Genomic DNA, 26,045 nt, shown 5'->3' on the forward strand with positions numbered 1-26,045 from the left:
CGTTGAATTACCTGAAAAATTGTTCAACTGCTTGATCACTCACTGAATAAGCCTCGCACATTTTTTAATCTGTATGGGTGCTATATTGCATTGAGAGGCTTGGGATTTGCCTGAGCTGTTCGAGGGGATCATGTGGGAAAAACAATATAAAGCTTATTGAGAAGTGCAGTGTAGTCCATCTGCAGAATTGTTGCATTTTCTTTCTGATGTGGTCATGTTCTTCTGTGGATGTTATCTAGAGTATCAGTTGTGCAGGGATTTAGTGCTGCTGCCCCTCCCTGAGACTGCTGGATGTTTTGAGCTCTCTGAAGGGAAGGTAGATCAGCAGTAGTTACACAACAGAGGAATGTTTTGAAGCTTCTTGTGAAACCTTAGAGATGGCAGTATTGATAATAGAAGAACTGATACCAATCCAGTGAATTGGTTGTGAATTAGTTTTGTAACCTTGTGAATTTTTGGGGGGGCTGGAGGGAGGGTGAATCCTGCTGCAATCTGTGATAACTGCACTAAGAAATGTTCACTGAAAAAAAAAATTAGACTGAAAAGTAGGAGCAAATCCAGACTAGTGATGTTGCACTCTATGTTTTTGTTTTAGGTTTTCCTGAAAAGGTGACAGTAAAGCAACGCTATCGTCTGCTGGGAAACAGCCTCAATGTACACGTGGTGGCAAAATTGATCTCCATTCTACTTGAATAATTTAGAACCTGAAACTGATGCATATGGACTGGTGACAGAAAATACTTCCATCTTTTAGGAGAAAGCTGATGGAACCTGGACAAATACCAGAGCTTGCCAAGATACTTGTCCAGACATTTTGCTGAACGGTTTTGATATATTTCTAATAACTTGCATTTAGGATGGATTTAAACTGTATAGGTGTTTTATTTAAAGGGCAGTTTACAGGACTTACTTGCTTTATTTGAATATTCTTTTTAGTTTGCAGAATGAAAAATAGTACACATGCTAATACTTCAATGAGAAAGGACAAGAATATTTTATTTTACTTTATTTTATTTTATTTTTTATCATAAAACCATTTTCAGTACTGTGTGAAACTGTGTCAAAGCTGTTTCAATCAGGTGCAGAGATCAAGTTCTATGTGTAAAATGTCTTCATCTTTAAATGTAAGTAATCCATTCTGAAAAGATTTGCTGTATATATGATCTGAAATTTTGATGTGATTTTTTTTAGGTCATGAAACTAATAAATTCAGTATTTTATATATAATTTTCAAGATGTAATGTTGTTCTTTATGGCTTTCTCACCTTGTTTAAATACTTGTACGATTCTGGAACCCCGCTGTGTTTGTCTGGAATGAGTTGTTTAGTTGCAGCTGAATGAAAATATTTCAAGATTATCACGGGCCTGACAATAACTTTCCTGTTTCTCTTCTCATATTATTCAAGATAAGCTCATTGCTCCTTACCAAAGACTTACATGTAAAAAACATTTTAAAAAAATTAAAGTACCATGTTTAGGTTGCTATGACATAAGAACTGGAGAAAAACCGTATGGGCTTCTTCAGAAAATTTCTTCAGAAATCTCAGTGGCAGTACTGGGGTTTGGAGTGTATGTTGAGGTGAAGCCATTGCATATGGCCATCCCAAGTGCCACCTCTGCACAGGGCCTCATAGAGCTGGACTCTGGGTTTGTAATCAAGTCTTGTGAGTTTAGTACCTCTGAAATTGTAGAGAAAATGATGGGAAAACTGAAAGCCTTATGAAAAGTATGTGCTCTAGTTGTTATCTTTCCTTGGGATTTTCCCATTGCTATCTAGATTAAAAACAGCTTGAATGAAGAGGAGGCAAGATGATAGTTAGCAGGCATCCTTAGGGAGATTATGTGCCAGAAGACAGAAGGATTTTGATCATAGTTGCTGTGCACCTAAGTAATGAGCTAAAGTTGCCAGCCCTGAAAATGAATGAGTTTCCTTCCCCTCTTCCCCCACCCATGGGATGACACAGGAATAGTCTTGGCATGTTCCATCTGGGCTTGGTAGTGCAGGAGAAAGTGAAGACCAATTTAAAAATACATTGTTTTCTGTAGATAAATTCATGCAGCTTTATCTTGTGCTGAGTCTTGCATTTCTTCTTCAGTCTTGATTTGCGTGATGCTTGTGGACTGTTAAACCATGAAAAGCTTGGGTTGATTTAATTCAGCCAGTCTGATTCTCCAGGAGAATATTGACCACTTGGGCTGTTCCAGCTCTAAAACAGAAATAGAAATGGTTTCTCCAGAAAGTGCTCTGGACAAAACCCTAGAGAAGGTGAGGTTGGCCTTTGTCCTCACCTGGTCACTTGAACTACTGAAATGGCAAGAAAGCACTGCTGTGCTGGCTACTAAACTGCAAAGAGCAGGTGTGGTTTTGACAGTGAACCATGGTGACCTGTACCCACAATAGTTAGCATGTAGATTTATCAGCCAGATCAATAACTATGTATGTATCTGTATGGTCTTGTTCTTGGGAGAAATCTGGTAGTATGAAGATCTATTGCTGACTAATGTGTTCCAACCACTGGTATGAAAACAAAAGATATCAATTTGAAATATAAATTGGAATTTCCTTCTGCTAATTCATGTAAATAGTTTATTCATTCTGCTTCACTGTATTAATACTTTGAAAAATATTACTATTGACAATTAATCTTCGATTCCTTTATGTAGAACATAAATTAATGCTTTATATGCCACTTGTAAGTTAACAGTGTTGAAGTGTAAGTTGAAATGTACCTAGCTGCACCTAAAACTGATACAGTAATACAGAGCCTGTTACATGTGGATAGTGAAATTTAATTCAATGTGATTGTGAAGACTGAATCTGTTTGCTAATTTGAGCTCTTTCTGAAGGAAAAAAATGGAAATAATTCAGAGTTGTAAATACATATTTGTGTATTTTACCCCTGCTAACCCTGTAAAACTTGTGCAGCTAAATTGAGTGAGTGCTGCTTATCCTCTTGGTTTGTTATTAATAGCCTGGTTTACTGAGTTCTGTTGGGTTGTACCTGCTTGACCTCACTTGATGATCATGTTGCTTCCTTTTCCAAGCAGTCTCCTAATCCTAAGTGCTTTGCAGTGTACATCATTGCTGTACTTTGCAACTTCAGCTTAAGCATTTTCACAGCAATGAAATGTGATAACAAAAGCAGCTGAAAGGTGAAGAAGTAGAATCTGGAAAACAGCTTTGGAAAGGGAGGGATATTCCCAGAATCTGATTTTTTATTTTGTACCTCATTCATTTGCACATCTTAATTACATTTCATTATCTGACTGAGGTTATGTGGTTGTGTTCCCTTAAATTTGAGAATTTCCAGTGAAAAAAAATGCTGTCATATTTGGTGGTGTTATATTTATGTAGTCATTTTTGAAGCTTGCAGATTGACTTACAAAATCTTCCCTATACCAGCTAGCTTTTATCTAAGTTAGTCTGGGGTTTCCCTATACTCATGAAGAAACCTGTCTAGTGGCAAAATTACTAAAATACATTTTTAAATGCAGTGAGTTTGAGTAGTTTTTGATGCTTGCAGTAGAGGTGCATCCTTCCATGCAGTGAATGTAAGGCTCCTGCCCAGAGCCCTTTTTATCACACCTTTGACTGATAGGAGACTTATAAGGATTTGCAGGAATCTCTGTATTACAGTCTGGGAGAACATTGATGATGGCCATTTCTTAAATTTAAACAGGGGGAAGCCACTTATAAGGATTTGCAGGAATCTCTGTATTAAATGAGAGACCTGATGATGATGGCCCTATTTCTTAATACTATACAGGAAGCCGTTTTGGTTTTGAGAGCATTTCAATAGGACTGAACAGGCCAGTTCATGACATAAATTTATTTTAGCAGTTGTCACACATTTCTAAAATCAGTGGAAAATTTAGAAAATATTTGTTGCATCTCAAGGATGAATTATTCAATTCTCAGCTCCTCCTTTGGCTCCTCTTATTAATGTTCATACAAAAGTTTAACACTTGAATTCTTGTATAAGTACTGAATTATTTTTATTTTCCTTAGCAGTTTAATATATTTTGCCTCCTATGTGTTTACAACACTTAAGTGTTGTATTTTTTCTGCAAGTTATTTAAAGAATATGACATATTAGTAAGGATTTAGAGGAGATTAGGTAATAATTGCTTCAGAGCACTAGCATTTCTGAACAGTCTTATATAAATATTTTATAAAATTGAACTGATAAAAGAAATACCCAAGGAAAAATAATGTGAAACCATGATAAAGTAGACGTAGAGCCCAAAATTAATTCCAGTAGCTATTTTCTCTTTGCCTGTGCAAATATGAGTATTGTAGTGTTGCAACCTCATTTCGGGAAGTTTATGAAATACTGAGTAGTGATAGTATGTCAATTTAAATGTTACTGTGAAGAGCAGGACAAGATTTGTGTTACTTTTGTCTTTAGTAGATTGTAAGCTTTGGGGAATTTATATAGCCATTAAAGAAAAGAAGTAGTGGCCCAAGAGGGTCAGGCAGCTCCCTGTGAAGGCAAGACAACTGGATTGTTCTCTTTGACTTTCCTTCACCTGGTCCTGTTGACAGTGGGAGGAAGCTGGATGAGGAACCCTCTCAGGTAAGAGCTCTGGTGAAACAAGAAGCAGAGTTGCAAGGGTTTAAATCAACTGGAACCCAACACTTTTAGTGAGAGAGTTGTTGGATGTCAGATGGTCACTCTGGTTGGATGCCCTTCACTAGGATTTGGGAAATTGCAGCAAAAAAGTTCCTGAAATCTCCTCCAGGGAGGAATGTCTCTGATTTTAGATGCAGGAATACATCCTGAAATCCCAGCTTCAGTGACAGCATGTTTGTCTTGTGCTTTTGTCCATGCACTGGGCTGCTGTAATTCAAATATTTTTAAATTGCCACCTGGCACTTGGAAGCGAAGAATGTTGATGGTACTGATACATTTTCTCATATGTAGATAGCAATAAATAGTTTTGATTAGTTCAAATGTTTGACCTTACATATTTTAAAAAATAAACAAATCTCATTCTGATTATAAATAATACACTTAAAATAGGATTCTTCTCAGAATTAATATTTTATAGGCATTTTCACTGTGTATTGATCACAACATATGGCATTACTCATTTTTTGCACATGTATTATAAGGTGAAGCTTATGGAGAAGGAGAAGATTGGACAAGTTAATGGTGGAAAAATCTTCTGAGAGTACTGAGTAAGTAGATTTCTGACTGAAGTTCCTGAGCTGCAAATAACTGGAGGCCAAGAGAGTACCTAGGGGAGGTACTGTATATGCTCACCCCTTTATTTCCTGTCTGCCTTTGGCCACTGTTGGAGGGTGACCTGGATGATCCATTGGCCTGGAGAGATCTTTTCTAGCCCAGGATGATGACTCTTACTGCTTATTTTGTATGGTGACAGAATGCCAGTACTTGTAACCACAGCCTCAAGGCACAGCAAAGGCTTTACAGAGAGCTCAGACTGAGCTTCTTGGTGAGAGCCAGCAATACAGAACAGAATGAATCTGAGGGAGGTTGTGCAGACAGGTCCATCCATGGCTTTAGGGTTATTAGTGAAGAAGGGGGGATATGCAAATGGAAGTCCCTAAAAATAGCTCCAGTGTATGTTAAAAGGACTGGAATAATCAATAGAAAACAATAAAGCCAATACAAGCAACTGGAAGCTTTTCAATAACTTAATTGCAAAAAAGAATGAAATGTAGAATAGGAAGTATCAAAGTGGTTTACAGAAACAACCATGTCTAGGAAGAAAAACCAGAAAGACAGAAGAACTAAAATAAAAGCCTCATAAGGGAAGTAAAAATCTAATGTGTTAAATCTTACTTGCAATAAAGGAATCCAGGGAGAATTTGGACAGTAGATCAATTTCAGCTTAAGCAGTTGACTAAATCAAGACACTCTGTCATTTGCTATTAAAAACTGAAAACCTCAATTTCCAGGCCAGGTAGTTTAACTTAATTAGCAGGTAAATTATGAGCTTCATCAGCTGTGTTGAGGAAGCACAATCTTAAATAGGTGACAGAGGGCAGAATGCTGAACAGAAAAGGAAATCCTTAAGGAGGGGTGTGAGAAATGGAGGCTTGCAGCACCTGCAGCCCCTGGGGAAGGTGCTGTGGCCATAAAACTCTCAAGACACTCATGAAGAGAGGGAAAGACTGATGATAGGTGATTATAGGTAAGGAACAGCAAGGGGCATGTTACTTTTCAGAGTCACCCATGCTTAATGTAAACCCCATGGTTGCTGATCCCTTGCACAGGGCCTGCTACCAACTTTGTGCTTGGTTGTTCTCAGAGCTGTAGAGGCACATGTGTAGGGGGATACAGTATGGGTAAATGAAGGTAGTATAGAATGTATCTTATCCCCCAATGAGACGCAGCTGGACCAATTACTAAAGATTACGAGCAGGCCTGGTCTTAACAGGCCACATCTGTAGCCAATAAGAACATTGTTATAAAAGAGTGGATTGGTGGGAACTGGAGTCAGATGACTGCTCCAAGGACCAGGAACAGTCAGTGCTTAGAGGAGCTGCTTATGGAAAACATTGAGGAGGTATGAAGCTCTGGCAATATGAAACCCTTGTGCTATAATGATAATAGAGCTCTTGTTATAGAAGACAAACACATGGGAAATGCTGAGTTCAGTATGGAGCTGGGTTTACACCATGAATTTGCAGTTATATGGAGGTAACAGTATGGCTTCATATGTTGTGTGTCACTTTTGAACTGTAGAAGATTGTTAGAAGGAGGAAAGATGAAGGAGGATCCAGGGAAGTGAAGACAGAAGTACTGGGAGATTTGAGCACAGCTGGAGAAAATCTTCTGTAATTGTGCTCTACTTGGTCCTTAACCAGTAATGGACTGGATTTTGAATTATTTGCAAATACTGAAGTGATAACATTGAATAGCAGGGATTTTATTTTTTTTTTTCCATCTGTAGGGAAAAAAAAAGATTATTTTTTAGTCTTCCATTAAAAAATTAACCAGGTTTGAATTCATACCAGTGGCTGCACTTCCTCCATTTAAACAGGTAACATTGTCAAAAACTCTCGTAATGTCCATGCATTTGAGTTACTTCCTAGGAGTAATTAATGAATATTGAATTTTTGGCCATGAATCAATTCTTGTCTTCTACATCAGCATCTTTGCATTGCAGACACATACTGCTGGAGAAATAGAGGAATGCCACCATTTCATTTCACACAGCCACACAAGATGGTGGTAAATTGTAGTCCCTGCTAGCACAGGATGAACTTCAACCAGAATTAGAGACAAACACTCCATTACTCTTGCCAAATCTGCACACAACCTATGCTCTTTAGAGCTGTTTTCTGAGCCTTCATCTTAGGGAGGTAATGAATGACCTGTCCCAGGAGGAGAGGTTCATGCCAGCTCTTCTTGTTAGAAAGAACAGCCCCTATTCTTGTGCCAGAAATTTGTATGTTTTCCATTATGTTCCTCCAAAAATGATGTCTCAAATATATTACAGTAAAATTAGAAGGTATGGACCTACTTCTGTCCTTAAAAAGGTTTATAGATTTCTCAATTTGGCCAGTCTGAGGTGCATTCACAGAATAAAGGCTAAATTAACTAAAATCTGGAAGGACTAATGAAATGGAAAATAGTGTGTCATGCAAATAGGTGGGTGCCCAACTCTCTCTTTCCATCCTATAATCAGTGCATAGTCAAAATCAGCTGGTCCTCAGGCCAACCATTTTCTAAGCTATAAAGCCTGCAGGAAGAGAAGGTGAATTTCTTCTTGTTCCTTGCATTACCAGCCTTGTCTTCATCCTTAATGGTTTATTGCTCATTGATTATTGGTTTATTGGAGTTAATTAGTTGGAAAGGGAAGCCTGAATTGAAGGCTGATAGGCAGCAGAGAGGGGCAGTGCAAACTCAGCGTGCAAAAGAAATGTAAGACAGGAAAGGAGGGGTTTTGTGAGCCACAGCCAAAGGCCAGGATGGAAACTGTAAGCATACAATGGACTGTGAAATTAAGTTCCTGGGGTACACAGACATTCAGCCAGCCTGCTACAGAGTGCGGGTGTAGTTGGCCTGGAGTTTATTCAAGGTGACATCCAACCGACAGCTACACAAACTCAGTAAACTGTTAAAACAGAAGGAAAATCAAAACAGAACAAGAAAAAATCCCCACCAGATAGACTTCAAAATCAACAGGAAGAGTGTTAATGAGCACCAGTTTAATAGACAGTGCTGGGATACCCGGAGGCAGAAGGTGTCTGGTCAACTAGACAGAAATATTGATAATTTGTCTATGCTGTCCTATTCCTGAACAGAGGTTTCAGAGCAAAAAGCATAATAGTAAATATAAAAATGGTGGAGGGACAGATTCTCAGTTGATATAAAAAAACATATCTCACTCATGTGGATTGAATGGAGTCCTATGTCCTACAACACAATTCTGTATTTTTATGGAAATATTGCCCCTCATGTTGGTAAAGGACATCACATGGAAAATTTTCCTAACGTTTCTCTGTTCTGGCAGGAACAGCTGATAGACTCCCTGCTGCAGAGCAGGTGAACATACACAGAGCTATCCTTGTCCTTCCTCACCAGTAGGTACATGGGATGGGCTCAGGAGGAGCTTCCCCCACCGCCCTTCCATGTCCCTCAGCAGCAGCAGTGACTGTTGGGTTACCTGCATCACAGCCAGTGGGAGCACAAGGAATGTGGTCAGCAGGCTGGTGCTGCTCTGAATTCCAAGGTAAGTTCATGAAAACTCGGAAAATAAAATATAGTGTAAATCTAGTTTTTGGGGAAATGGTGGGATACAGCTGATACAGCCTAAGATACTACGGTATTCCCAGTGAAGATCATGTGATCTATGGCAGCACCACAAACACTTGCTGTCCTGATTTCACATTCATGTTCTCAGTGTGCATCAGTCTCTTTTTGAGGAGACATTAGTATTTTTTGTCACTGCATTCAATTTCTTCTCAGGTTGTTTTGAGCTTGTAATGCTTCCATCTGTGAAAGCTGTAGAGTTCATTCAATCCCCCAGCTCCAGGGAAGGTTCCACATATCTGTGGGACATCTGTAGGTGACAAGGACAAACTGGAACAGAAAGGAAGACTGGGTAGGGTTAGGAAGTGCAGGAGCTCCATGGCTTCCAGGAAGGTCTGGTGCTTCAAGGATGCTGGTGCTACCTATGAGCAAGAGCAGCTACAACTTTTGCTTCTCTTCTCAGTAGGGTTTTGAAACACGGGCAACCTGAAGATGTCTACTAAGCAAAAAGGAAAATTAAAAAGAATAGTGATGGACATGGATATCAGGAAGGTCATGAGGAAAGAAAACACACAGAGAGCTCCTCTAAGCAGGAAGAACAAAGCACAGCAATGTCTTGTGCAAGGGAAATATGGGGACTCTGGCAAAAGCAAAGGGGAGATGGGACATGGAATCTCTCATGGCTTTCAGCAGCAACAGCCTGAGCCTCAGCATCTGGGGACTGAGTCACCCGTGAATCAGAGGAAACGTATTCGGTTAAAATTGTACTTTGCTGTTGTAATCCATGGCATGCTGCTCAGTACTGCTGACTTGTGTCATCTGCCCAGTAAATCACTGACTGGAAGCTTCTCTTTCAATACAAATATTCCTTGCCAGCCACTGTGGGTTTTACATATGGGGTAGGGGATTTTTTGGTAACAATTTAGGTCCTTTAGTGCTGCCAAATAATCTTTCCTTTGCTCTTGTGATGCAGCACGTGGGAGAGTTCTTTCTGCAGATTACAAGGTGCTCAGGGACGCAGGGGTGCTCAGCTGTACAAAGGGCAAAGACATGGAGATAAAATACGGGCAGATTCCATTTAATGATCTCTCAAAGCTCCCGAACCCAAAAGACAAAAGGAGAAACATGCATTTAATGTCTAGGGGATTTGCATGTTGTCAATCTTTAATTAAGGTGTCTGAGATAAAGTTCACCCTTGCAAGACAAGGCAGCAGAATGGGCACCTTGTGAACCAGGAGTGTGTGAGAGCAAAGGGCACCTGGGCTCACAACAGCCCAGTCCAGCACTGAGGTTTCACTCAGGCTCAGGACAGCTGGAGGAGAGCAATGCCTTGGGCTCCTGCTGCTCCTCAGCTCACGGTTGTGCTGGTATTGCTTACTGGATTGAGCTGTGACCCAAACCACCATGAAAACAAGAGGCAGAAAAGAGACACTTATGAGCAGTAAGTACCATTGCTTGCAAATGCATTTGTTGGGATGGTGGCCTGTAAGTGCTGGAATGGGGGCAGAGTGGCTTTACTACAGCTCTGTTTTACTTACTCTTTGGCAGATATGTGACTAAATTTTTTCTTTTTTTTTTTTTCCCCCAATATACAACAGGCCTCGTTTATCCTCCGAGCAGGGTAATTTAGTGTTCTATGCTGGCTCCAGCAAAAATATTGAATTTAGAACTGGACCACTGGGGAAAGTAAAAGTTAATGAAGAAGACCTTACAGAACTTTTTAGTCAGGTGATATAGTTATTTTTCCTTAATATATTTTCATTTTCAGTTCTACATAATAGTTAAATAATAGTTAAATTGTTTTCACAAGTGTTTAATGCATTCTGTATTTTATTTTGTATTATCTATATCAGCAATCTAATATGGAAGTAAGCCATTGCAGACTTGTAATCATGTCATCACAAAAGATGATGAAATTATTAAATTGTGTATGTATTAGAGCTCTGTGTATTTAAGTGGACTTTATAATAGTAAAGTTATGCAAGGACTAAACTTTCCTAAGCTTTTGAAAAGTCAAAGTTTGTTTCACATTATCTCTGTTGTTTCACTTTAGGTTAGAGAGAGTAGCAGAGAGATTCAAGAACTTAAAAAGGACTGTGGTGCTTTGCAGAATGTATCCCAGCAGGTTAATCTGCTGACCTCCAAGGTGAGCCAAACCTTCATGTTATCCTCCTCCAGCATTCCCATGTTTCCATTCCTCACACTAATATTAAACAATCTGTTTCGTTTTAGTATTTCTGCACCCAGTTTAGGGAACTGGAGCAGAGTCCCTATTTAATATCAGCCTGGAGTCTGTGTTTAATTTTGAGATCTTTATTCAGTAAATGTAGACAATGGAAATATTTCTGTAAATTTCACCAAAGTTTCCAGTTACTGTGATTCTTTTTTGTTCATTGTCAGCATCTGTATTGCCTATGTTCTCTAATATTTGTGAATAAATTCTGGAAATGGACCATATATGTTTTCATAGTTGCTACACAGACATCCCATTCCATAGATAAAATGGGCTGTAGGGGTTTGCAGTGGAAAGACAGGACCAGCACAATAGTTTTGTCATTTCCCTGCTCCTGAATTCTTTTTTTCCATGAAAAAATTTTTAAAGGATTGCCTGATTTAAGTGTCTTTTATTACAGTGTTTCCACAAGTTCCTTATAGAAAACTATTTTTATAGTGTAATAGACATTCCTTTAGGGAAATTGGGCTAATATGAATCAATCACATTCTCTGATTCAGTATCAGTTTGCGCTTACAACCCACTGAGATGTGGAGACCTTTTCCAGGCTTTCAGTGCTCTGTCCCAGACCTCTGTCCTTGTCACACATGTGAGGACCCGAGCATTCCCACAGGAATATTCACATTCTTAATTTTCAGCACCTCTATACATCTTTGCCAGACAGTCTTGCCTTGTGGGTCCAAGCTGGGCCATATTTATGCTGTCATTTTCTGAACAGCCAAACCCACCAAAATCTCAGTGAATGGGCCCTCATCTGGATCTGACTGCCACCTGGTTTCACACACCAGCTATTCTCTTTTTTCAGAGAAAAGTATTTTGTGAGTTTACCAGTATCCAGCAAGTTCCTCTGTGGCCACTCTCATACTAAGCATAATGTAATTCACATTTCTTTTGCAGATCCTGAGTCTCGATAACAAACTTCAAAGCTTTCAGCAGGTAAGTAAATGGGAAACAAACTGGAGATCAGAAAAGAAAATCTCAGCCCCAAGTAAATAGAGTGAGGTTTCAATGATTAAACAGCTAAATGATTTCTTTCTTCTCATGCTTTCCTCAGGAAAACTCTTTTAGTAACAGAAGGTAAAAAAAAGCACCAAGATTTGTGGAGGAGGTGATATGCCTTCTTACAAAATATAAACTGTGTAGGAGACTGCATTTCTTAACGGAAAAACACTTGTACATTCAAGAGCAACAAGTTGATACCAAGGAGAAGTAAACTTTCCCTTCACTGGTCTGTCAAGATAAAGACCAGAAACTCAAACTGGATTTTTATTGTACTGGAACTAACTCAGTTTCAGCCGTCGCCTGCTTCTCCAGTGAGCTTGTGACAAGCTTCACCTTCAGGTGCCAGTAAAAGCAATTATCAGATGAGATACCCATGGAATCAAAAACACAAGATAACCTTCCCTCTAGACTCCCAGTCTGCTGCTGGAAAACAGTCTCTATTAATATTTAATTTTTACAGGTCTTTTCTCATCCTAGTGCTTGGCCATTCTGTGCATGAGCAATCACAGCATCATTATTTTGTCCAGGGATAAGTGAAATAGCTCAAAACTTTTACAAATCAGCCTTGCTGGAAAAAATGGAGGGCAGTTCAAGAAAAAATTTGGGGGAAGGGAAAAAAGAATGTTTGTATTGAAAATAAATACCAATGGAACACCAGCTAAGCAGAAACATAATTTTCTACTATTTTCTGGCATTTCAGGACATCCAGAGGAGAGCCTGCAGTAGTAACCCCTGCAGGAACTCAGGGACCTGTGTAAACTCACTGGATGGTTTCTTTTGCCTCTGTCCCAGCAACTGGCAGGTGAGTCTTCAGCCTCCTTGACTACAGAGTGTGTATTTTGCCTGTCAGGCTGCATCCAGCTCAGGGTGATTGCCATGCAGCACAGCATTTTGGGGTGCTCAGGGTGGAGTGAGCAGCACTGGACAGCAGAGCAGCAGTGTCACTCGTTGGTGTTTGCTTCTCAACAATATCAACACGTATGTGTAACAAAAGAAGCCCAAAGCTTTGGGCCAGACCCTGCACTGTTACATGCAGGCAGTGGCCCATGAAGTCAGTGATTCTTGGCAGTTCCCACAGCAGAGAATTAGTCTGGTTTTTGCTGAGCACTGAACTGCACTGCATGCCTTGCTGTTGACCTTACACAAGGATAGAGGGAGGCTGGGGGAAGGGATGGATAGTTATTCACTTTTAAACAAGTAAGACAAACTGGGGATGTAGATAATCAGTGCCATTCTGAATTTTTGAAATGCAGATACTTTACTAGCAAATGCTTTAATGGCGATATGTGCACCAGAGATGGAAAGGTTGTATCTTCTTCTCAAAGTATTTAAACTTAAAAGTTATCCCAGCAAGATTCAGGTTAAAATTTATGGCTTTCCTGATAGAAACAGTTTATAAGAAAATTTTCTGAGTCTTTTCTAGTTGGAAAGTGACGGGTTGACAAAAATGTGCTGTTCACATGCTTTCTACATCTGAGGTATTTTATCCCCATCTGACTGATAGCAAGGGTCACAGAAACACAGCTGAAAAATAAAGTTTTGTTATTGTGTTTCATAAGAAAATCTGTGTTGATAACAGCCCATGGTTTGTATATCTTTGAAAACTATATTAAACATGGTTTGCTTCATTTCTCAGTTATTTGGAAAATAAACTGGTTTTCCATTTCATCTTAGGGCCCCCTGTGCTCAGTGGATGTTAATGAATGCCAGATTTTTGCTGGAACAGCATTAGGCTGCCAGAATGGAGCCACTTGTGTGAACACGCCAGGCAGCTACAGGTAACTTCTCAAAACCAGACACAAATATCCCATGTAGAATACTCTGCTGGTTTGTACCCCATATCATGCCTGCAGCACAAGTTCTAGAATTAAATCTGTTTAACATCTGTGCACTATAACCCCTGGGAACAGATAGAATCCTCACTGTGCTGTGCACTGAGCCCACTGCAGGCACAGAAAGGCCCCCACAGCCATTGCCTGCTGTGACACGGGAGGAGCAGCAGGAGCCAGATCCATCACACAGCCACGCTGGGGGGAGGCTGCAAATGAGGACAGGCTCCACTGACCCAGCCCCCTGTTGCTTTAATGGAAATTTCCTGCACCATGAGGCGTAGCTGGGGCAGTGAGAGGCCCATGCTGGGCTGTGACCAGCTCTCCCCAACATGCCCACAGAGCACAGCCATGTTACCTTCCCTCTGCTGTCACCTACCCCTTGAGATCAAAGGGAGATGAAGGAGGTGATCACCCTTGATCACTGGTGTTCCCAGCACGCTCATTTGGTCAGAGCAGGGTGCTAATGACATCAAGATAATGGGTGCAATCCCCATGCAGCCCATTCACTAAGGCTTGGACTAATCCCTGTGGGTCCCTTCCTACTCAGAATATTCTGTAAATCAGAAACAGTTCTGTGAAATGCCTTCATCCCCTCCTAAAACAAAGGCACTGCTGAGACAGCAGCAGAGCAAGGAATGCACAGTGCTGCCAGGCAGAAAGGGAGAAATGCTGTCTGCAACCAAGGGGGTGCCTGGGCTGCCTCTCTGCTGGGCCCCACACACAAGGCCTCTGGAGCACATTGTTCTCTGGCTGTGCCCAGCTCCTTAGGAAACATGTTCTTGCTTACAGGGCAAGCCAGCCTGAACATTTTGTGTCTCATTCTCCAAAATGTCAAAGAATCTGCTAAATAACTAACTCTCACATATAATACAAAGCTCCCCTGTGCAATGGGAACACACGCTGGAGAGCATGCCACAGCTTTCTGCAAAGAATTCTGTCTCCTGCTTCAGCATAGAAATCTTAGCCCCCACAAATATTTGCTTGAAGTAAGACTGGCTTATAGTGCTTTGTCAGTTCTTGGAAGAACTTCAAACAAAGGAAGTTCTCCTGTAGTGCTCCTCATGCTTGAGCACAGAGTCTGCTGAAGTGTCACTGCAGCATGATGCCTACTGTAGGGGTTTAATTTTATTTTAAAAGATGTTTCTAGCTTGTCTACAACAGATATTTTTCAGGGAAACAACAAAGCAATCTGCCTTTGTTTCCTATTGTGCTCAGAGAGGTACAGGTGTGTGACTAAATTCTGCTGTTCTCACAAGTGTTGTCTTTGTGTTAATACAGTCACGATTCCCCAGGTTCTTCCCTGGTGCACTGCTTGCCCTCCTTGGTACTGGCTGAATCAATGCTTCATGGAATGAGCTAAGACCTCTTCATAAGTCATTGCAACCTTAATATTACTGCTTTTGCATCACACACTCAGGATTATTACATAGTCCCTTCCCAAGTCCATTGTACCATCTTTAGTGTCCCTTATTGGCTTGCTTCTGAGTGCTCCACAAATGCTAAATCCATCCCCAGGTAGAGCATAACTGCATATCTCTTTTCTGCAACTGGGAGGACATTGCTGCTAAGATTTCTGGGGCTGAACAGCCCAGGTCACCCCACTAATGCTCTAGCATGGTTATGTACACCATTGTGGACTGCAGGGAAAGAAAGGGGTGATATCTGACTTTCAATAGCCTGCAGAAATAATGCCAGGTAATTGGAAGTACTGGATTAGGTACCATGAAATGGAGCATAATGCAGTCTTCATCCCTTGTTCATTTTTTCTATCTGCATGGTTTTCCCTGTAACTCAGGAAAGCTGAAATATGAGGGGGAAAAAAGCAGGTATCCAGAAACACCTTCCTCAATCAAAATCTTAAGGGGACACTGTATCAGTTGGATGAAAGGCTGTGAAAGTCCCCAAGTCTATCAGACTTCTGTGTCACAACCAAAATAACAGGGCCCTCATCACAGCATGCCATGGCTCATGTGATAGAACTACGGCGGTGCCAAGCAGCAGTGCATCACAATTTGGCTGAAGTGCCTTGCAGTGTGACCTACTTCTGGAAGCTCTTCTCTGAGAAACTTCAGAGGGGAAGCAGATTAATCTTTTCCAGAGTAGACAGGAGACAGTGCCATTGTTCTCCTCCTTTGGAGATGGTTGGACTGCCTTCTGTGTCCTTTGAAGTTGAACATGAAGCTCTGAATGTACTTCAGAAGTATAAAAGTGATCTGGTTCCCTGACCTGCTGCCTCTGTGCTTGCCCATGCTGAGCTGCTGCACTGATGGGAAGGTGCTGTTCTGCTTGCTGTCTTTTACAATAATGAACATGCTGTCTTGCACTGCAGACTGCAGTTAAGCATTAAGCTGTTGTGGGGTTTTGAAGCCTAAGTTCATGTGGGTTGCTTGTCCTGGGTGCACTCTCTAGTTACCTGCAATTGACTTATCAAACTGCAATTTCAGCTGAGCATGTGACATGGTGGAAGGGACAGCAGCAGCTTATTTTATATAAATTGCTTCAAGGTCCAGGTCAGCTGCACTAGAATAGCCTGATTTCAGTTTCAGAGAAATGCTTTTACAGAGCACTTTTCTTTAGGCAGCTTAAAAGCAATCCAAGAAGGGTGTGTACCTGCCATATGTCTCTGCAAGCTGCAGACATTGCAGCACATAACTTGAATCCAAATAAGAGTCTCACTGTCATGTTATTGAGAAGATGGTGATCTGATAGGTTTTCTGTGAGTTTATATCTCTTTCAGTTGTATTTCAGAGCCTCACATTTTGTCTATGTGGAAATAAAGAGCCAGAGAAAAGGGAAACATTATCTGATGGCTTAGAAGTTCCCAATTTCAGTTCCACCCCATATGTATAATGCTGTAACAAAGCTCTGCCCTATAAATAACACTGTGAATGCATGTGGCAGCTTTCAAACTGGATCCTCCCAGTAGAATGCCTTCTTTTAACCCACTGCTTTGTTCTGTCCACCCCACCAACCCCAAATGCCCCCTCTTGCCCACCACACATCCCTAAAAGCTGAGGTGCTGCTGAGACAGCAGCTGCCCATTGTTGTGGTGTGGGGGGTGAAAGTACCAGGCATGGCATTTCTCCACATGGCATCATATCATGGTCATAACTGAAAAAGGAAGTTTAGGTGCTCTTTGACTGAAGTGGGGTTTCCATGCTCATGTTCTGTTTAAGTCTTATGTTAGACTTTTCTTTTTTTCTGGATTTGTGCTTATGAATGTAAAAAAAGGTGGTACATTCTTCCATAGGGCCAGACAGTCATGAGTGTGCACAAGTCTCAAATGGTTCTTGAGTCTCTGCTGAACAGGAGATTTGCCTCTCTGCATGATTATTAGCAGGATTGTCATAATAAGTAAATGGATGTATCTTGTAAGGAGCACCCCATAAAGTGGAGAATGGAAATGAACAATCTTTAACAGTGGTAGAAAGACAAAATTTTGATTTTTCTTTCCACTTTCACTATTAGCTGCTCCTGTACTCCAGAAACCTACGGGCGTCACTGTGACTTGAAATTTGATGACTGCCAGGGAGGATCTGAGAGCCTCTGTGAGCATGGCCTCTGTGTGGATGAAGAAAGGGATCAGCCCAACAGGGTAAGGAACAATGTGTAAACCTCAGCACACAGCACAGCATGAATAAGCAGCAAATTCTGCTGAGTTTGACAAAACTGCATAGCATGAACTGCTGCTGAAAACAACAAGAAAGGCCACTGTACAACATAACAGCCCCTCTGTTGTACCAAGGGTGGCAGAAAGAATCAGAAATGTCTGATGTCTTGTTAGAGGTACTTGTCACAGTATTAGATCTACTACTACATCCATAGGGAGTTGGGAATAATTTTTTTATAAGTTGAAGTCTTATTTGAAATACAATATTCTTACTGTTCATTATTTTGGGAGTTCTAAGTTGCTACAGTATTTTACTGCTTAAATGGCTGATAAGGACAAATATGATTCTTATTTTTCCTGGGAAAAGTGGCACATTAGTAGCACATTAGGACCAGGGGTCTGGAAGCTGCCAGGGCTGCATGGTGACTGTGTGGCTGCTGCACATCCTTGGTGCTCCTCAGTGTCAGCTGGATGGGAATTTGACTCCAGGCCCAATCTTTCCAAGCATCTGCACTGGATGGATGCTAGCACACACTTGAGTGCTCTTCTGGAGCAAGCCAGCTCATTCCATTTGGGTGAGAATCTGGGTACAGGGTGTTCACTCCAGAGGGACAGATGGACCATGCCAGCTTTGGCTCTTTCCACTCAGAGCAGCCCTCCAAACCACCCAGCCAAGCTTGTGCTCCTTAATACTCCTATATGCCCATGCACCATTGCAGTCACAGCACATATTCTTTGTGCTTTGCTATAAATGATTTCTTTGCTTAATTTTTAGAAGTTTCAAAATTCATCACTTATTTTCTGCCCACTTTTTGTTGAGAAAGCTTTTCAAAAGGGTTCAGTGTTGGCTTAACAGTGACTGCTCCTGTGACAATCAACAATAAAGCTCCCATTAGCTTTAATTGGACCAAAGCTAGATAAATGCTGAAATCTGGCCATTAGTAAAGTTTACTAGAGAGAAAACTGTTTTCCTAAAAGAAATAATGTATTTGCATTTTAATGTCAGTGCTACACATTGCATAGATTACTGAATAATTTGATTAAAAGAAAGCGGCCAAGATTATTTCAGGTTGCTTACAATGATCTCTTTGCCCTGGTTAAAAAGCAAGTTGATGACTTTTAATTATGGTTATGTACAGGTCATAATTGATCTTATTTTCTCTGGGAGCTTTGGGGTAGATTACAGATGTCTTTTATGAACATCATGAACGAGCCTGAGTTGCTTCCAAAATCTGAAAAAGTAAATTCAGAGGAAGAAATAGACTGGGAAAACTACTGAAGCAACTTACAAAACAAAACATACAAGCCATGTAATGCTCTGAAAGCTTTCTTATAGTTTGAAAGTCATTTTATGAAATTAACTCCTCTTGCCTTTTTCTTGACTACTGCAAACGCCTTAAACATGCACTGTGGTGTTTTCTGTGGCAGCCCAAGTACCACTGTGTCTGTGATGCTGGCTGGATGTCCCCTCCTGGCAGCCCTGCCTGCAGCGCTGATATAAATGAGTGCAGCCTCCCGAATCCTCCGTGTTCACAGGACCCACCTGTGCAGTGCTACAACACTCCAGGCTCCTACAGATGTGGTCCCTGCCCCACAGGTATCTCATCTTTCCATGCTCTCAGGTTGGATGGGGTGGCAGAGGTGCTACTGCCCGGGTATCATAAGCACAGATACAGGATGCAACTCCATGAAATGCTTTGGTCTGTCTTCTAGGGAATAAATGCAAGTTGTGTTTTATATAGGTAACACAGGCAGTGGAGTCTAATGCATGATTTATCTCATCCTAAACTGAGCATCTAAATAGGTCTCATGTCCACAGGTATCTTCATATCCATCGTGTCCTGTCACCTTCATATAATTTGTCTGCAGTACTTTCATGTCTGTATGTTTCCTGCCCTAAGGAAATATAAAAATCTGATCGTTCCCTCAGACCATATAACTTATGATTACTCTTCCTGAGCTGGGCAGGTGGTGTCTATAGGAAAAGTTTTTAAAGTATTTAAGTGAAGTTGCAATAAAGCTTTGCTGCAAAATGTACGTACATGCACCTGACTGGAACTGCACCCTCTTTAGGTAAAAGTGTGTTTGAATCTGAAATATCCAGAATACAGTTAAAAGAAAACATTATTATACTCACATCTCCACCCTGTTGTGTTTGAAACCTAATTTTCAGACTGGTATGAATTTTTATCTGTTATGAGAGAGACAGATCTACCCTTGTGCTAATGAAGTGCAATAGTTGTACTCTATGAAAAGACTTGGTCAAAGGAGAAACCAAAAAGGCCAGGCATTTTCTTTCTGATGTCTTTTCTGTGCTGCTTTTTAGGCTGGCAAGGAAATGGCTACACTTGCCAAGACATTGATGAATGTGCAAGTAATAATGGAGGCTGCTCAACTGTACCGATGGTCCAATGCATCAACACAGTTGGATCATTCCGCTGTGGGCTCTGTCCTCCAGGTAAAATGGGTTTCTTGCTGATAATGCTATGGAAGGGCTTAAAAGATGAAGACTCAACACATACAAGCCTGTTTTGGTGTAGATTTAAGAAGCTGAAAATTGGTTTTGTAGAAATATCACACACACAATACTGTGATACAGAATGAAGAGTCCAAATATATTCAAATTGCTTCAGCTATTAATGAACTTTGTACAGAGTATGCCTCTACAGAGGATCCTCTGAAATGGGTTTCTCTTGTACTAGGTAGCTGTTTTCAGTGTTATAGCCTTGATTTGGTGAAGTACTTCCTTTACAAGATCATTAATGGGAAACAAGGATTGCATAATTATGGTAGTAATTTCATTGTCTGTATTAATTGAAGGAGTGTCCTGTGTGCCATAAATCACAGACTGTATTGTCTGCAGTAAAAAAAGCCTTGATAATTGTCACGCTCTGAATGCTGTCTGAGGAGGCAGTGTTTCCACTGCAGTACAGCTCAAGCAGTGGAAGTTGCAACTTAAGTCTTTATAATTTCTGCTTTATGATTTAAAATGCTTTCTGAAATGTATTGGATCAATACTAGAAATATAGCAGGAAAAAGTCTTTCTAATTGACTTTTTGATTGCTATTTAGGTAAGGAAGCCTCCCAGTTACTGAGCGCTGAAGGGATATCGCCTTGCTGGAAATGTGGCCTCAGACAAGTTTTGGTGATGTCAGCTCTGGCCATAAGGAGCTGTGCTGCAGGGCTTTGGTCCTCCTGAATGTCCTGAGAGGATCTGGGTGTTGTGTTTGAGATCCAAGGGCTGCTCTGGTGTGCAGGAGGAAAAAGTCTGGATGTGGTTAGGGCTGACTGGGTGCAGGTGTGTAGGGAGGGCAACACATGGTAGCTGAGATACATGGGCTTCTATGGCCTCACTGACTTTACCTATATTTAAAATACACTGATATATCGTTTTTTCTGCAACTATGGAAGGATTTATTTACAGTCAAAATCCATCCCTGCACTGAAGGAGGCGCAATAAATATGCAGGTTTTACTTCAGCAGCTATCTCAGTTCTTTCTTTTTAACTGCAGAAGACTATGATTTTACACCATGAATTAGTGTTTTGCTCAACAGTTGATTATTTTACTGTCAATTCACAAAGAAAATGGTTTCTTACAGACTAACTGAGATTTACCTCTGAACAGGTTATGAGGGAGATGGACGAACATGCACCCAGGTTGATATCTGCTCAATAAATAATGGAGGGTGCCATCCTTTGGCTACTTGTACCTCAGCTCCAGGTATGATACTTTCTTAAAGACTGTAAGGTGATAGCAGCCTGAATCTCAAGGAGGACCTGGTTAGGATAAATCCACTTTATAGAAACATATCTAGATTGCAGCCCCTTTGCCACAGTCCGCTTTGCCTCATGCAAATGATTTTACAGGCAGCTTAGCTAAAGCGAGCAGACTTTTTCACAAACACTGACAGAAGGAGATTTAGGCTCCAACAAAAAGAAGACTTTATGCTAAAACTGTGGAGATGTTCACCATTTCTCTTTGATGCAGTTTTCCAATTATACAGCCGCTTTTCATTCCCCCTTCCCATAAATACCCTTGACTACTCACCACTTCCCATGAGGGTGACCTTGGGCTCTCAGGTACCCATAGCAGAGCAACACTAAAAACACTTTCCATGTTCAAACTGGACACTGACCAGGGAAAGTGTCAAAAGATCAAGTTAGAATTATATTAAGATTCTCCTTCAAAATGTCAAGGACATTTACAGACATTGGTATTATGTTCTATGTCTTCTCTCCCAAGGGCCCATGGCATTTTGTTCCTGCACATCTGGGTTCACTGGAAGTGGATATGGGCCAAATGGGTGCTCTCCTCTCAGTGACATCTGTCAGCTGCAAAACCCTTGTGCCAATGGGCAGTGCCTGGTAAGTGCTGGGCTCCTCACACGTAAATGACGGCGCTGTGCAGTCAGAACCAGCCAGGGAGCCTTGCTGAGACTGGAGGCTGGGTGCACACATACTGCTGGGAATGAGGCAAAGTCAGAGGGGACTGCAAGGTCAAAGGATATACCTGAGGAAAGCAAAGTGAGTTTCAGGGCCCACAAGCTGTTTCCTTGTGTGTGAAGTAGAAGTAGCAATCTTGGCAGTAATGGCCTGAGAAATTGTGTTTGGTAGCTGATACTAGCCAATGGAATGCTTGTGCTGATGGGAGAGAACTGTTCTTGGTGGCACAGGAAAGTAATTTACCACCCTGGATCGTGTGGGAATTACCCATGATAAAGGCACCAGTACCTCTGCTGCCCTTCAGGCTGTTAATATCTAGCAGAGTTAGTTATGAGTTCCTAGTCTGATCTTGTGAGAGCACTCCTAGAGTCCCAGGCTGTTTATATGAATGTGGAAAGGGTGTTTCAAAGGAATTGGTTGCAGTGATAGTAACCAAGTCTTTTTGACCTAAACTGATTGGTGGGATGAATTCATTCTCATGCACAGTGACTGTTTAGTTTATCCTCATGGACCCTATGAAGGCCATTTTGGCTTCCTGAGTGAGTTGTGCTGTGCCCTGGAAAGTCCATGCTGCAGACCTGGGGTTTTTGTTGTGGAAGATATTTATGATGGTGATTTTGCCAAAATATTCACAAATGCTAATTCTTTTATTCCAGTAGAGTTTTTTCCCATTTATCCCCATTAGGCTGCAGATGTCCTCATTTTGGTTGTCCCTGGAGGCACAGGGAAAATGAGACATAAAATGTGGATTTGACAGTGTTAGGTTAACAACTGGATTTGATGATCTTAAGGGTCTTTTCCAAGCGAAATGTTTCTATGATTCCATGGTGTATTACCTCGTGCTTTTTCAATTTTCTATGTGAAGTGTGACAGTCCTCTCACACCACTCCTGACCAGCATTCCTTGCTCAGTGTTCTGTAGGTATCTACTGAATACTGTCTTCAATCATATTTAAAGATACTTATAGGGCCTGTTTTGCCCAGATCTTATGTACTTTTTCTGACTATTTAGTTCATTTTAGTCAGTTTATTAAATGGTATGACATCTTCCCCTAAATATTCTAACATAGAACAGTGGGCAATCATGGCTACAAAGATAATAACACAGATATTTAAGTAATGTGACTACAAAAGCATCTAATAAAATAGAGAAATAGAAGAGCTATATTTGGCCATCATCATGATAGAGGAAATAAGTAATTAAGTATCAGGCAACGCAGATCAGAAAACCCCTTCTAAAATAACATTCAGAGCCCTAAATATACATCAAAACCCTCTTCCATTATACTGAAAATCTCTTTGGGACACAGAGGACATGAATAGATAACAGAAAAGCAAATAGGGAATGCAATACACTGTATATCATCAAAGATGGGATTATAGCTTGTACATGGGACCATGTTCTGCTTTACCTCTAAAGATTGTGTCTATAAAGCAAGAGATATAAGGTAAGAGAACATATGAAATTAACCCAGTTACAGATATGGAAAGACTTGATTATATGGAATAGTACAGGTTGTGACAATGGAAATAGAAAAAAGACATACAGAAAAAGGAATAAAGCTGAAAAGGTGATGAAATTGTTCCCCTTTAACATTTCTCAGGATGAAAATTAAAGTTAACAGCACACATAACTGCAGCATAGACTTCCTGGAGAAAGATCTTGAGAGAAATCACTCATAAATCAGTTATCTTGCCTTGCTAATTATAAGGTTTAGGTAATTTGATTGACTTGATTCTAGCATGATCAAAGAGTTTTTTGAATGGCTAAAAGGGATTTTAGTCATTCAAATTTTGATCTTCAAGAAAGTAATTGAAAGAGCTCTGCTAAGAAATAACTTAATAGAAAAACCCAAAGAGATAATCTAATTAGGCTTTATATTTATTTTGGTATTCACCAGTGACCATCAAGATTTTATTTCTTTACTCCAATATTTCCTCACAAAATAAGTGTAAACATCAGTCTTTCTCCTGACTCCATTGATTTCACTAGGTATTCATGCTCATTGTTTATTTGATTTCTTTATATCTGTAGGCAACGATCTCTGGCTATTTCTGCCTGTGCAATGCGGGCTGGACAGGCCCTAATTGCACAGAGAACATTGATGAGTGCATCAGCAACCCGTGTCAGAATGGGGGCACCTGCACGGACGGGGTCAATGGCTACTCCTGCGAGTGCAGCAGCGCCTGGACGGGAGCGCAGTGCCAGACTGCCCAGCAAGGTACAGCCAGGGCCTCCCCTCCTGCCCCCGGGAAACGGGGCAGCGGCCTCCAGCCAGCTGTGCTTGGTGCACGGCACTGACGTGTGAATAACCACTGAGTTATGGTGTGGAAAACAGCCCTGTGTTTGGTGGATTAGAGGTCCCAACCCAAATTCCCTCCGTGTCAGAGTTTTCCATGAGCTTTGTTTACGGCTGTTTTGTTCAGCAGTAGGAACGCAACAATGAAGCTGATCTGCAGGCCCACTGGCCTTGGCTGGATTCCAACATCCTAAAATCAGATCTCTGTTCCCGAAAAAGTTGTCTGGAAAGCTGGTTGGGAAAGAGGATCCAGTACAAGGAGAACAAAAGAACACATTGATGTTTGTCTTTTGTGCATATTATTTCATCTGTTATTAACTGGAAAGGTCCTGATGTTGTTAGTCAAGAGGAAAAGCCAGAAAAGGTTTTCAAACAGAAATGTAATGAAAGAAATGTTAGTCATGAAAATGGGGTAATCTCAGTTTTATACTGACTGCAAGGTTTTCCCTTTTCCTCCTAATATAATTTCTTCTGTTTGTTTGACAACTTTTTTTGCCATGAATTTTAATTAAACAAGGTCAGGATAGCATTCCAGTGAGTCCAGTGTCCCTGTGACAAGAGTCACTCATTTTTACTGTGGACTGCTAAGAAGAAAGCAAATTACATTTTAATGTAATACAGTATGTAAAACTTCCACTGATCCCCTGTGAAATCTTTTAGAACTATTTTAGGCTTTTTTCTATTTTTCTGAAGTATCTAGCTAGTAATGTTTTATTATGATTAATTATTAATGTTTTATTATTAAGTCCACAGGGGGAAAAAATTATTTTTAGCCATTCATAACGAAGGGATAGAAACCCAGATTTTATGCAGTAAGGAATCATACTGTACCACCTGTTCTTTTAGTTTTTGATCAAAGAAAAAATAATGTATTTTCTTTCATGATCATTTTTAATCAGGGTGAAAAAAGGTGAGGTGTTTTAGATAGACATTTCAAATAAAATTATATTCTTTTTGCCTCTCTTGAAACAAAACAGTTTGGTAAGAATTGGCTATTTCTTTAGAATCAGTTCAATGTTAAACTACAGGTTCTTAGTGCACACTAGCTGTATGTGCATTGCATTTTGGCTGCTTTACAGACATATTTTTCTGTAGCTGTTTGGAGTTCTCAGTTCCCATGCACTGAATGGTTCAGTGAGAGAAGAGACCATGGTGTATCATGAGGGGAATTATCAGGCCCAGAAATCTGGGCAAAAAGAATAAATGGAGCAATAAAACCTCCTGAGGATAACTTCTATGATGTACCAGTTCTGAGAAAGACAATTTTACATCATGTTAACTTCAAAATGCAAAATGTTATTTCATTGAAAGGGAAAAATCTAGAGATTCAATCTGGAGGTATACTTCTGGAAGCAAAGCAAAACATTATCATGAAACAGAATCAATATCTTTTGGCAGTATCCACATGTTCCAACTGACATTCTTTTCCTTTCCAAGAACTATTTTTCTTTCGGGGAATTTGTGCTTTTCTGAGATGTCATTCCACTTGAGAGGAAGTCCTAAAGATCCTTTTATAGAAGTATTTAACAACATTGCTTTAAATGTTCAAGAGGAAAAATCTATGCCAAAAAAAAGCTAGGTTTTGGTTTAGTCTGTGGAGCAATAGCACAAAATCTGTTAAATTTTCTCTCTCTTTTTGCAGTTTGTGGAGGATACCTTTCAGGCTCGAGGGGGTCTTTCAGGTACCCCAACAACCCAAGCAGCCAGTGGTACAGCAGTGGGGTCAGCTGTGCTTGGGTTGTTCAAACTACTCCCAACAAGGTAAAGTAGAGTTCAGGTGAAAGAAAGCCTCAGTCTGTAGGATCCATGGTTGCTTATCAGAGCAAACATGACTATCTTCATGCTACATGTGTTTCTATGCTGTGATCCAATCCTCTTAGAATAAATAGTATTTCA

At 40.6% G+C, this 26,045-nt stretch overlaps 2 protein-coding genes across 6 annotated transcripts in view; both read left to right on the plus strand.

Moving 5' to 3' along the window:
• TRDMT1 (tRNA aspartic acid methyltransferase 1) overlaps positions 1-1,233 on the plus strand; it is a 41,751-nt gene extending 40,518 nt beyond the window's left edge. For 3 of the 5 annotated variants that reach the window (XM_064704200.1, XM_064704202.1, XM_064704201.1), the window contains one exon: positions 596-1,226. In XM_064704200.1, coding sequence (XP_064560270.1) covers positions 596-696 — 101 coding nt within the window. In that variant the 3' untranslated portion in view covers positions 697-1,226. Of the gene's footprint in view, positions 1-595 lie in introns of all 5 variants that reach the window. The other 2 variants (XM_064704199.1, XM_064704198.1) reach the window with 2 other exon arrangements.
• Positions 1,234-6,465: 5,232 nt separating this feature from the next.
• Positions 6,466-26,045, plus strand: part of CUBN (cubilin) — a 145,288-nt gene continuing 125,708 nt past the window's right edge. Inside the window, exons 1-15 of the mRNA XM_064704204.1 lie at positions 6,466-6,537; positions 8,562-8,709; positions 9,193-10,170; positions 10,328-10,457; positions 10,783-10,875; positions 11,860-11,898; positions 12,665-12,766; positions 13,639-13,742; positions 17,265-17,391; positions 18,835-19,003; positions 19,733-19,864; positions 21,033-21,128; positions 21,651-21,772; positions 23,885-24,071; positions 25,792-25,910. Of these exons, the coding sequence (XP_064560274.1) occupies positions 10,055-10,170; positions 10,328-10,457; positions 10,783-10,875; positions 11,860-11,898; positions 12,665-12,766; positions 13,639-13,742; positions 17,265-17,391; positions 18,835-19,003; positions 19,733-19,864; positions 21,033-21,128; positions 21,651-21,772; positions 23,885-24,071; positions 25,792-25,910 (1,536 nt within the window). The 5' untranslated portion in view covers positions 6,466-6,537; positions 8,562-8,709; positions 9,193-10,054. The remainder of the gene's footprint in view (positions 6,538-8,561; positions 8,710-9,192; positions 10,171-10,327; positions 10,458-10,782; positions 10,876-11,859; positions 11,899-12,664; positions 12,767-13,638; positions 13,743-17,264; positions 17,392-18,834; positions 19,004-19,732; positions 19,865-21,032; positions 21,129-21,650; positions 21,773-23,884; positions 24,072-25,791; positions 25,911-26,045) is intronic.

This window comes from Zonotrichia leucophrys, chromosome 2 (assembly GCF_028769735.1).
Source record: "Zonotrichia leucophrys gambelii isolate GWCS_2022_RI chromosome 2, RI_Zleu_2.0, whole genome shotgun sequence".
Taxonomy (NCBI): domain Eukaryota; kingdom Metazoa; phylum Chordata; class Aves; order Passeriformes; family Passerellidae; genus Zonotrichia; species Zonotrichia leucophrys.